Below are 11,293 nucleotides of genomic sequence, written 5' to 3' on the forward strand. Positions count from 1 at the left end.
TATACATATATAGACTATAGAAGTAGTGCGCACGGGTGTGCCTTTGTCCTTTACTTCTCATCTCATGTCAACACCAAGCTTTATGCATTGCTTGTCTCTATAATTCAAAAACCCATCTTACTTTACTCACTTAAATCAGTAGAAGAAATACCCCACACCCATGAAAAGTCCTTCAAATGGCAAGACATTGAAATTTCATTCCTGTTTTTGTTTTATTAAAAATCTCTCTCTCTCTCTCTCTCTCTCTCTCTCTCTCACACACACACACAAAATCAACCTGATATGTGTTGATTAATTACTTTGTAAACAGGACAGTGGTTGGCAAGTAAAATCATAAGAAGATTCCAAATGAGCCATTTTTTTTTAAACTTCTGTAAGTACTCAAATCAAAATTTGTGACAACAGCTGCCTAGCACAGTTGGTTAGGAAGTTCTTTTCGAAGCAGCCTTCCATCTGGCACATCTGGTGTTTAAGTCCCCCTTATTTACCCTGCTAGCCTCCCTTCCTTGAGTTGGGACGCCTTGCGACAGCCCAAAATCCTAGTTGACCCATGAACCCTTAATAGGATCTGTCAAAAAAAAAAAGAAAAAAAAATCTGATTTATTGATATGATATCAATGCTTTAATGCCATTTATTTTCCGGCCAGTCTTGTTGCAGCTAGTTATGCATTTATTTGTTTTTGCTGTGAAATATGATCATTTCTCTGCGTTCACGTTATGCCAGATGCATTCAATTAGAACAGTACCTAAGGAACAGAAAGACTATAGATTGAGAAAATTAGCAAGAAAAACCTATATGGAAATGGTTTCTCAATATAAGAAAAGCCATATAGCAAGATGGGAATATATATATATATAAAGTCCTTTTTCCCTGAGTGATAAGAACTACATAGAAAAGAAACTAAAAAGAAGGAAAGAAGAGCTAGAACTTGGCTTTATATATATATATATATATATATATATATATAGTTCATCTGTACATCCTTGAACTATGTAAGCTTCCTTCCTCTATTCATCTTGAAGTCTTAGCTAAAGATAGGGAAGAAATTAAGGAGGAAAATAAAATAAGGAAAGCTAAATTTTGATGACATTACTTGTCTTTTAAGAGCTCAGAAACTTCAATGAGGCATTGCATTACATCCACTTGGGCTTTAAGAGAGAGGATATAATCTAGGGATTCCTCTAACAAAGAGAACTCATCTATGGATTCCCCTCCAGGTATAAGACCTCTAAGTACTTTGGTTCTCTTCTTCACCAGTCTCTTAGCAATTGAGCTAGCTTGAACTCTTTTTGGTGCAATCTTCTTTATCCTACAAGAAATGTAGCTCCTTCTCAAGATGCTTCTGCTTGTAACCCTCTTGTGTGACGTGAAAGCTTCCATCCCAGGCTTTGTTAGCTTCTCAAACTCAGTACCCAATATGTTCCTTACAAGGGTCTTGCTTTCTTCTTGTTTTAAAGCATTGGAAATAATAGCATAACTCCAATAAGACTTACCCGCTCTAGCAGAAGCCATGACCACATCTGCTGAGAGCTTTATGGCCTTCTTTCTCTCCAAGAAGTTCATTTCCTTGGAAGAAGAGACACAAAGTTGGAGACCCTGTAGCCATCTCTTGAGGAGCTCTTGCTTGAATGTGCTAGGTGCTCGCATGGCTGTGGAACCAGTAGAGAGAAATAACTTAGAAAACAAGAAGTTTACAGAATAAAAATGGAGGTTTTCAGAAATGTCTATGGATGATCAAGAATACCAAATGGTACAGAGATGTTGCAGAGATGTGTAGTTTTAGTGATCCAACGTCTGTTCATCAGTAGAGAGAGAGAGAGAGAGAGAGAGAGAGGATGAAAGGGCATTGAGGAATTTGGAGAAAGACCCATTTATTTGCTCAAAGAGGGGAAGTGGTTGGGCCACCGGAGAAAACACATCACATGCATGCACATGGTGGCTAAGGCCCACCACTGAAACCCTATAAGATATAAAATATAGAGCATTAATGGTAGGAATAGGAGCCCTCTTCATGTTACATTAATCTGACTTTTACATGTACGTAATTATAGGAAAATTGTGCTGAGTGGGGACACAATGGAGAGATGAAAGGTTGAAATCGGCTTCTCTTGGTCTTGACTCTTTAAGGATTTTGAGGGCTAGCTAGGCTACATGCAACTTCAGGAGTAGTTGATTCTTGATTATGTGATATTAGAGAGAGATTCTACCAAAAAAAAAAAAAAAAGAAGATATTAGATAGAGAGAGAGAGAGTTCTACCAAAATAAAATATAAGATACAAGAGAGAGAAAGAGAGAGAGAGAGAGAGATGGTCTAGCTAGTGTCATTGGCAGGATCCGGAAAACATGGCCATGCTTTGTGTGGATGTGTGAGCCCTACATTGGGAAAATATTCTTGGCCACTGGCTTTGGCTAAAGAAAATCTCCACATGGTCTCCACATGGGGTTTTAAATCTTCCACTTCTTTCTCTCTTTCTTTCACTGTCTCACTGATACGGAGAAAGTACACATCTCCTCAAATAATGGGAAATTTCTGGTTTGAAAGACTGGTGAAATTTTCAAGTTATGTGACAAAAGATATATCTGAAAAAAAATTCCACTAGGTCAGAGTGCCTTTTTTTCACTCACATGGGTATTTTTATTGTTCATATAAATGAATCCTTTTAGGACCACCATTGGTGTGAAGTACAGATTTCATTTCGCACTGGCATTATAGGGCATCTTTTTCATTATTTTATGGAGAGAAAAATAAATTATTAATCTTAGTCTACTGTGGGACCAGGGACTGTCTATATAATAGGGGAGGAGGAGATGTTAGAAGGTGGTGTGCCACCCTATGATGGACGGCTACCTTTAATCTATGGAGTGCAATAGCATGTTTTTCTTTTAATTTTTCTTCCACCCTCCACCCTTTTCTTACGTCCTTTTTTTTTTTCTAACCTCTCTATGTAAAGAACTCTTTCCAGAACAGTCCACATCCTCTGCAATCACTGCATCGGTGCAGTAAACATCAAGTGGTCGGTGCAATGAACATTAGGTGGCAGGGAGAATCTAGGCACACATAATCCCAAAAAATCTCGGGTCTCCAACAACCATCCACAAAACTTACCATCTCTTTGTGAGAAAAAAATAACTTTTTTCTATTTGTATATAAATTAATGGAGATTCACAATATCTATAGAATAATAACAGAGAAAGAAATAAATTCAAAATACAAAAGCATTCCATTTTTAACATGGAAAGCCCTTTCAAGATGAAAGGGGAAAAACTATGGAATCTCATCCATATAAAACTTCCAATATAACAATAATGGGGTTACAAGATCTTCTCAAAAAACAAAAATTCCTCCCTAGAGTAGAGGTTAACAAACATCAAGAGAAAAATCCCTTCTTGAATTACAAAGCAACTAACTGAACAAAAATAGATTCACAAGATTACGGGTACTCTCACCTCCAAACCTATCATGACAAATATAAAAAAGCTTTAGTACTTTCCCTTCTTCCCTTGACAGAGACATACCGTCAAGCCATTGCCCAATGCGAGAGAGCACCTTCTTTTCCTTCTTTTTTCTTCTCTTTCCTCCTAGCCATTATCCTATTGCCATACTAGTTTGTCGTACATAAATACTAAATCAAGTTGGTTATTAATATAGATGATTTTTATTTTATTTTTATTCTACTTAATTTTATTCTTTTATATTTATTCAATTTTCAATTCAACAAATTTGATTGATTGATACGAGTTGATTTTCTGTTTCAAAAAATTGACGAAAAAATACCTAACATTAACACTCTTCTCCATCCCTTTCTTTTTTATAACCTTGAGTGAGAGTTAATCCTTGAAGGTCTGGTAGTAATAGGTGCTTGATACAAGCCCAACTCGGCAACCCCACATTAGCAGCTCAACTTGTGGGATCCATAACCCCCACATTTCATGAGCCTTTGGCTGAGTAAGAGTTGTAATACTCATCCTCTTTCATTGTGGTGAGTACTATTGTACCATCTAACGAGCAAAAAATAGTAATACTAGTCAACTCAACTGATTGTTTTGTTTTTACCCTTTAAACTTAATTTTAAGGATCTCCTCTAACATAAGTAGATTGTTAATCACATGACTTATTAGGCCATTAGTTCATTCTTTTAGATGAAACATACATATAACCTTGGTGAACAGAGGCTTTATAAGCATATATACCGCATTCCTTCCCCAACTTTATATAGTTATTGACAATAAGACTATTTATATATGTGATCCTTCACCAAGTAATATGGGAAGCATAATTGAAAGTCATTTATTAAGTTTCTTGACCATTTTTTTTACCTTCTATAACGGTTTTTTATAAAACCATAAACTCTGCTTATTCGATGAATTATTACATGTTTGTTTAATCGATTTTTATGAATACGCTCCACCACAAAATATGAATATGATAACAAATTTTTATGACTGAATTTATTCTCATCTTCTAGACTCTAATCTCCCAAGCAAATGTTTAAATCAATATACTTAAATTTGATTATCTATTTGAACAGAGATTCAATATGCAATTATGTGCATTTTCAATAATGTTCTCACATTTTTTATTTTCACCGAAATCCTAAATTTATGTATGTTAATTACATAATAACATAATGAAAATACATAGAGTGGAAAATTTAAACTACCCTCACTTTTATATCATCTTGTAACATAATAATCGAACACTACTACATACTCATACATGATTAAATCAAGAAACTCATACAATAAATTTATATACATTATTTACCTTCTTGTAAACCATTTAGATCAATATGTGAGCTAGCAAGCCTCTTAGATGTGATTGGATACATGAAATCAAACTAAAAAAAGAATAAGATTGTCAGTCCTAGAATATGATCCTTCATGGTGTGCAAATACCACACATTCTTAATACTAAATGTTGCTAGGAAATTCAGTTGCATGTCTACCCGGACATACATTTGTAAATCTTGAAAGTATATCTAGAAATAATACATCTTTACAACCCCCAAAAAAAAAAGTAATAATACTTAGGGATTGGGTTTCATGTCTATTTGCCTGCACAGTGTACACTAGTGCTTCTTTGTGTCTATCTCTCTCCTCTTATAATAAGGAGTAAATATGTCATTTTCGAGAAGGAAGGAGTATGGTTTTAAATATTAGACCGAATCGGCCAGGATCACCCGGATCGGATCAGTATGGACCGAGATCGATCCCTGATACCAATCCAACTTGTATGGATCCATTAGTATGGTATTGAGGGTAATATTGTCCAAAACATCATCTTTTTTTTTTTCGTTAAAGGAGCAAATCTGTCCAATCTCAATCAATGCCAATCCAATCCATATCATTATAGATTGAGATCGATCCTAAGTTTTAAAACCTTGTGGAGATGAGAAATAGATACAAAGAAGCACTAGTATATGTTACATAACCTAACAGTGTTCTTTCTCTCTAATACTTATCTTAAAAAACAATTCTTTTACAAAGAAGAATTTTAAAAGTTAAGCAAAGTGAAATATTATAGTTTTGTCATAAGTTGCTGGAGCATAAGTGGGTTCAAGAGCAGGTGAGATACAGTAAAAAAATTTGAAATGTCACATGCTGGTTAGATGGAAGACTTAACAAGAATTTCTCAATGAGTCTATCACACTCCAATGGTCGGAAATTTTAGTCTCTTGGTATGAAGTATGAGAGATTGGTCGCAATATATTATTGGGTATAGCTAATTGGGTGAGTCAAATGAGTTAGTTTGTCCATCGGTTAGGATGACCCGGATATGCATCTTCAAGTGTTGATAGATGTTGAGATATGTGTCCAAATCATCTCAGTCATTTGATCGGGTGAGATATAAATTGTTGAATGCGCAAGTTGAGGAGCCGGATCCATAGTTGCCTCGTATCATATGATCATCTGGAAATTAACTGTTATGTCTTCAAGGAGTTATTCTCTGATGAATAGAAATAAAGAGAAGTACCACTATCATCTCGGCCACCCCCTCTTATCTCTTTATATAATTGGAGACCCCACTACAATGAGCGCTACATTAAAACCCATCGATAAACAGCTTCTGAAGAGAGAAAGAATCACTAAGTTCCAAGTTAGGGGTTCCCTACTGATGACAATGCAAAAGGTGGGGTGGCGCCTATCTCTTTTTTTAATTCTTTCCTTTTTTTGGCGATTTACATCAACCTCCCCTGGCGTTTGCCTATATTATGTATTCCCCCCTGAAAATCAAAAAATTACATTTAAACCCACCCAAACTAACACCGTTAGACAAGTATTAGTTTTAGAATAGGAAAAGACAATTTTACCCACTCTTCTTCTTCTTTTAACACCGTAAGGGCTCCGAGACCGGTTCAGCAGCCATCGGCTTCTTCTTCTAACACCATTCCTCTGATTCTTCTTCTTCTTCTTTTTCTTCCCACGTCTAAATGTAACCAAATTTCATTTGTTCTAACTGGAAATGGAGATCATAAAAGGATGAAACAAACATCAAAGTCTTCAGTGCTAAACTAATCGATTTGGGAGAAGAAAAGGGGGAACCAGAAAAAAGGGTACCCGAATGACCAATTTGGCTTTTCTTCTTTGTCTAGATTCCGAACCCTAAAGCTTTTCTTTATTTTTTTTGGATGAATCCGAACCCTAAATCTTATCTACTAAGATTTCTCAACAGGGATTTTGATTTCGCGACCTCCGCAAGGACACTGGCGTAACTTCTGGCCGCGGAATCCACCATTTTCGCACCAGTGGTGCCGCCACCTCTCCCTTGGGTTTTGGTTTTGCCGGAGAGTTTCATGGCGATTTTTGGGATCCTGAGGGATGAGAAGCTGTCAGAGAACGATAATTAGATGGTCTTGGGAGCTAGCACCTTACTGGAGGCTAGCATTGGAGGTGAGGGGATTGAAATGTTGTTGCAGATTACTGCAGAGCCGCCATGTTTTCTGTTTTAAGAAGAATTAGAGGAAGGGTAATTATGTCTTTTCCTATTCTAAAACTAACACTAGTCTAACAGTGTTAGGTTTTATGGGTTTAAATGTAATTTTTTGATTTTTAGGGGGGAATACGTAATATAGGCAAACGTCAGGGAGGTTGATATAAATCACCCTTTTTTTTTAACAAAAAAATATAGAAGGAGAGAAAGAGAGAGAGGCTTTCAAGGCAATCGAAGACGAGAAGAGGGGAGAGAGAGAGAGAGCAACTTAGGAACTGGCTCCAACCAGGGCAACTCATTCCGTTAACTCACTTCCTGGCCACTTGCGGGTCAATCCCAAGCAGGAACGAGGAATCAGTTGAATCGGATGGATAGAATCGGCCAAGGCTGATCTTGTATCTATGGATTGGTATGAATGGTAATGACATACGAGGGTAAAATGGTTAAAAATCGAATTAAAAAAAAAAAAGGGCAAATCCATCCAATAAAAGCGATACAAATTATTAAATTCCTGATCTCAAGAGCATAAAAATCATTTGCGGTGAGGCATGCAACCCTCCCAGCTGTTGAATCATCACTGCCCCTCATCACTCACCATAGATGATTTGAACCCAATCAGTAACCTTGGCCTAACTTTGGGTTGCCGAGTCTGCGCCCTAGGATTTTTGGGGTTCTTCCTCGTCAATTTTCACCCTCTTTTCTTACTTTCGTCTTTTCTTCTAAGCCTGCTATAGTATGGGTTTAGATATTTATGACTTCCACCTTTCGACACTAGAGATTTAGAGTGAGGGACTACACTCTCTCTCATCCCTCTCTGTGATTCTACTCCAACCACACTGTAGTATCATGAAATTATCCATAATGATGCAACCCTCACTATTTCACCTTCCAACAGGAAAATCTTTTTAATTGCACTAATTGAAGAGATGGTACAACACAATTCAACTCAATTCCGCCTTAAGCCAATGAAATGGAATCGGCTACATCGATCTTCTCTCTGGTCAACATTATTTAATGATATTTCTACTTTGTTCTAAGTTTTTTGGATGAATACTAATTCCAAGTTATACATGTCTTTCCTCATCACTTTTCCTCGGATCATTTTAGGCCTTATCTTGTCTCTTTTAGCGAATTTGTATCATAATTCATAATACTACTTCTTACTAGAGTTTCAAAAATGAAACTAAGAAGAGAGAGAGAGAGAGAGAGAGAGAGAGAGAGAGAGAGAGAGAGAGAGAGAAATTGTAGCTCCACACAAGGGTATAAATCAGTCGGGTCCAATCGATCTTCCCCACTTTAGGACCTTGTACCGTGACCAGCCTGTTTATGTAATTAGTCCTCATAGTTTAGGCACTATCCCATTTATAAACAATTGGTCGGGAACTGGTTTTTAATTAGACTACCGATCGAGCTAAACGGGCCTTAAACAGGCTAATGGGATACTTATATTTAAACGAGCTTTAAATGTGTCAGCTGAGTAAACAAGCTCTAATGAGATCTAAATGAGCTCTAAGCGAAAATGAACTTGCTTTAAAATGTCAGGCTATTAATTGGTCGGTCTCAGTCGAGTGCCCATCGGGTAACACCCTTGCAATGGGAACAACTAAATGTTAGTTAGGCTAGATTGAGCCCAACACATTTAATAAATAGGTCGGACCAGTTTCAGGTTTTGCTGATCGAGCTCAATCAGGTCTGCCTGTGCGGGCCTGAAATTGACACACCTAGTTCCACACTCTAAATCTCCAGTACTAAAAGATGAAAGCAAAAAGATTTCAACCACACAATATCTCAGTAGAAGAAGAGTAGGGTAGAAGAAAACAGGGAAAAATAAAAATCATCCCAAAGCCTAAGGGCGCGGGCAATCTCTGTCCCCTCTTCTCTCTGTGGTCGATTTCTAATTCAAGCAATCTCTCTTACTCTTCCTTGCAGATTATAGGTTATTGTCATCACGCTATTGTGGGGTCTTTGTTACATGCAGGAAGGGGGAGATGAGAGAAAATAGGGATAACAAAAATAAAATTGGAGATAGAGTAAATAAGTGAAAAAGTATGATGTTGTGACTTTACAGACAAAGCCTAATATCTTGGCATGGGTGAGAACGTCTAACTCATCTCGTTTAGAGATAATTTTGGAATTTTACAAGATTATATTTTATTAGATTATCATAGCTATAAAAAGCAAATACAATACCCTAATGTCAACTCCTCTAACTTTTTCTTCACTATTAACCCATGCATAACTCCTTAGCCACGTAAAACCCTCTACGTACTTTTTTTTTTTTTTTTTTTTTTTTGGTGCAACCCTCTACATACTACCCCCATTGAATATAGGAATTATACACACATACCCATAACCAATACTAGCCTCATTATGATTTCGTAACATTCTATTCATCATTGTCCTCAAAGAAGATGAAATTAAGGAAAATAAGGGTCTAACAGGATCTCATACCTTAGCAGGTGAAATCCCAATTAATGAAGCCGAAATGGTTATCTCACGGCATGTCTACCAGCATGATCTACATTGATTGGGTTTCTTCTTCTTCTTCTCCTTCTTCTCTGAGTGCAATTCAATTTCATTGGTTACCACTTCTTCCTACAGTCTCCTTACCCCCACTTAAGGGTTCTTCCATTATAGGGTCATTGGCTAACGTACACGATCCAAATTTGTGAAACAAGTTGATAAGCGTATCCATGATTTTGGTAAGCTTCCCCATGATTTGTTGTTGCCTAATGTAAAGTGAACTCAAAACACCTTCCAAATTCTCGACCATTTCTCTCATTCTTGATTCTAATACCATTTTTTACATGAATAGAGGAGAATAAGATGAGAGAAAACAGGGTAAAAAGAACATAAAAATGGAGCTAAAGGAAATAAGAGAGAAAATATTGTGTTTTGGCTTTACAGGGTCACAAACTCCTTAGCCCAGAAGGCCCTGTCCACGCGATGTATGATAGTATGATTAAATTTTGCTCTATGGTTGATGGAAACTTGTATTTCATCTTCCACTTGTCTCACAAGTGCAATTTTTTTTTTTTTTTTTTGCTGACGACTCTCACACGTGCAAATCAATAGATATTGTTTAAAAAAAAAAAGATTCTATTAGATTACTACAGTTATAAATAAGCAAATACAACAAAGCAACTACTTCTTTAGATAACTTAACTACCCATTCTCTATCAAGTCCTCTTAACTTCTCTCCACTACTAACCTGAACATAACTCCTTAGCCATGTAAAACACTGTACGTACTACCCTCACTGAATGTTGGAATTACACATCCATACCCACAACCAATACTATAATTCCGTCACTAGTCTTCATTTATGTAAAGAGAAAGGGATAAAGAGAGGGGTAGGTGACAATATTGTAAAGTGCTACTCTACTTCTTTTCTTTATCTCATCTCCAGCTTGGTTAGGCAAGTGCAGTAGTTGACCCACATTCTCACCATTTCTTTTTAACTTTGTCGGTTTGACTTGCCAGTTCTAACCCAATTCAATTCCTCTGTCGAATGTTCTAATTGACTAGGGGAGGTGGGTTCATTCATAACCATACGCTATGCCTCTAGCTAGGTTCTTAGTTCTTACAATGCATAGCTAATCAATCTGAAACCTTAGAGGCAAGGTTTTAAGTATGGTTTAAGAACTCAAAATCAGGTACAGATTGGTCACTGTCGACTTCGATTTGATTCTGATTTGGATCATCTTGATATCGACTAGGAGTCTATTGGGGTACTCGGTCATGTTGGGTTTGGTGTGTTTTATCTTGATCAGTTGATGGTTTAGGTTCAATGATCTGATTATATTATATATCCATTAAGTTCTTCTGATGGGAAAGTCAGAGAGACGTCAAGGTAGACGGTGGAAGAGGTAAGAGTTTTTCAAGTAAGTGTAGTCTTTCAGGGAGGTAGTTTTAAAAAAAAAAAACAAAAAAAGGAGGTGAAGTCTTTAGGAAAATGGAATCTTTCAAGAGATAAAGTTTCCAAAAGGCTGAAATCTTCGGAAGGTGGAAGATGAGTCCTATAAAAGGAGAGGTGTCTACCAAAGGGGGTGGTGAGGATTCAAGTGAGAAGCCAAAATGTGAGGAAAGGGGATGAGACAAGGGTGTACAAAGGGACTTGGGTTTGGGAATCAAAGTGTTAGGATTGTATTCTTCTCTTGATCTTAATAGAAGTTTAGACACACTCCATAGACGTAAGTAGTTTTGCCAAATCATATAAGCATCATCTCTTGTGTATGTACTTTTTTTATTGTGTTTGTTTTTCCTACACATACATAATTCTATGGATGTATATAGATTGTGTCATACACAAATTTTTGTGCCGTTCACATCAGAATGTTGTTGCCACCCCCCCCCCCCCC

At 36.9% G+C, this 11,293-nt stretch overlaps 1 protein-coding gene across 2 annotated transcripts; it reads right to left on the reverse strand.

Moving 5' to 3' along the window:
* Positions 1 to 336: 336 nt before the first annotated feature.
* On the reverse strand, positions 337 to 1,840 carry LOC122082597 (transcription factor IBH1-like 1). Of its 2 annotated transcripts, XM_042650270.1 has the most exons (3): positions 1,746 to 1,840; positions 1,095 to 1,650; positions 337 to 568 (listed from the first exon to the last, which is right to left on the reverse strand). In XM_042650270.1, exons 1-3 carry the CDS (start codon positions 1,801 to 1,803, stop codon positions 559 to 561), a joined length of 624 nt encoding a protein of 207 aa, XP_042506204.1. In that variant the 5' UTR covers positions 1,804 to 1,840; the 3' UTR covers positions 337 to 558. The 2 variants fall into 2 exon arrangements, with proteins under 2 accessions (XP_042506204.1, XP_042506206.1); XM_042650272.1 differs by lacking the exon at positions 337 to 568 and having other exon boundaries at positions 985 to 1,650.
* Between the last annotated feature and the right edge of the window lie 9,453 nt (positions 1,841 to 11,293).

Source organism: Macadamia integrifolia, chromosome 6 (assembly GCF_013358625.1).
Source record: "Macadamia integrifolia cultivar HAES 741 chromosome 6, SCU_Mint_v3, whole genome shotgun sequence".
NCBI classification, from domain to species: domain Eukaryota; kingdom Viridiplantae; phylum Streptophyta; class Magnoliopsida; order Proteales; family Proteaceae; genus Macadamia; species Macadamia integrifolia.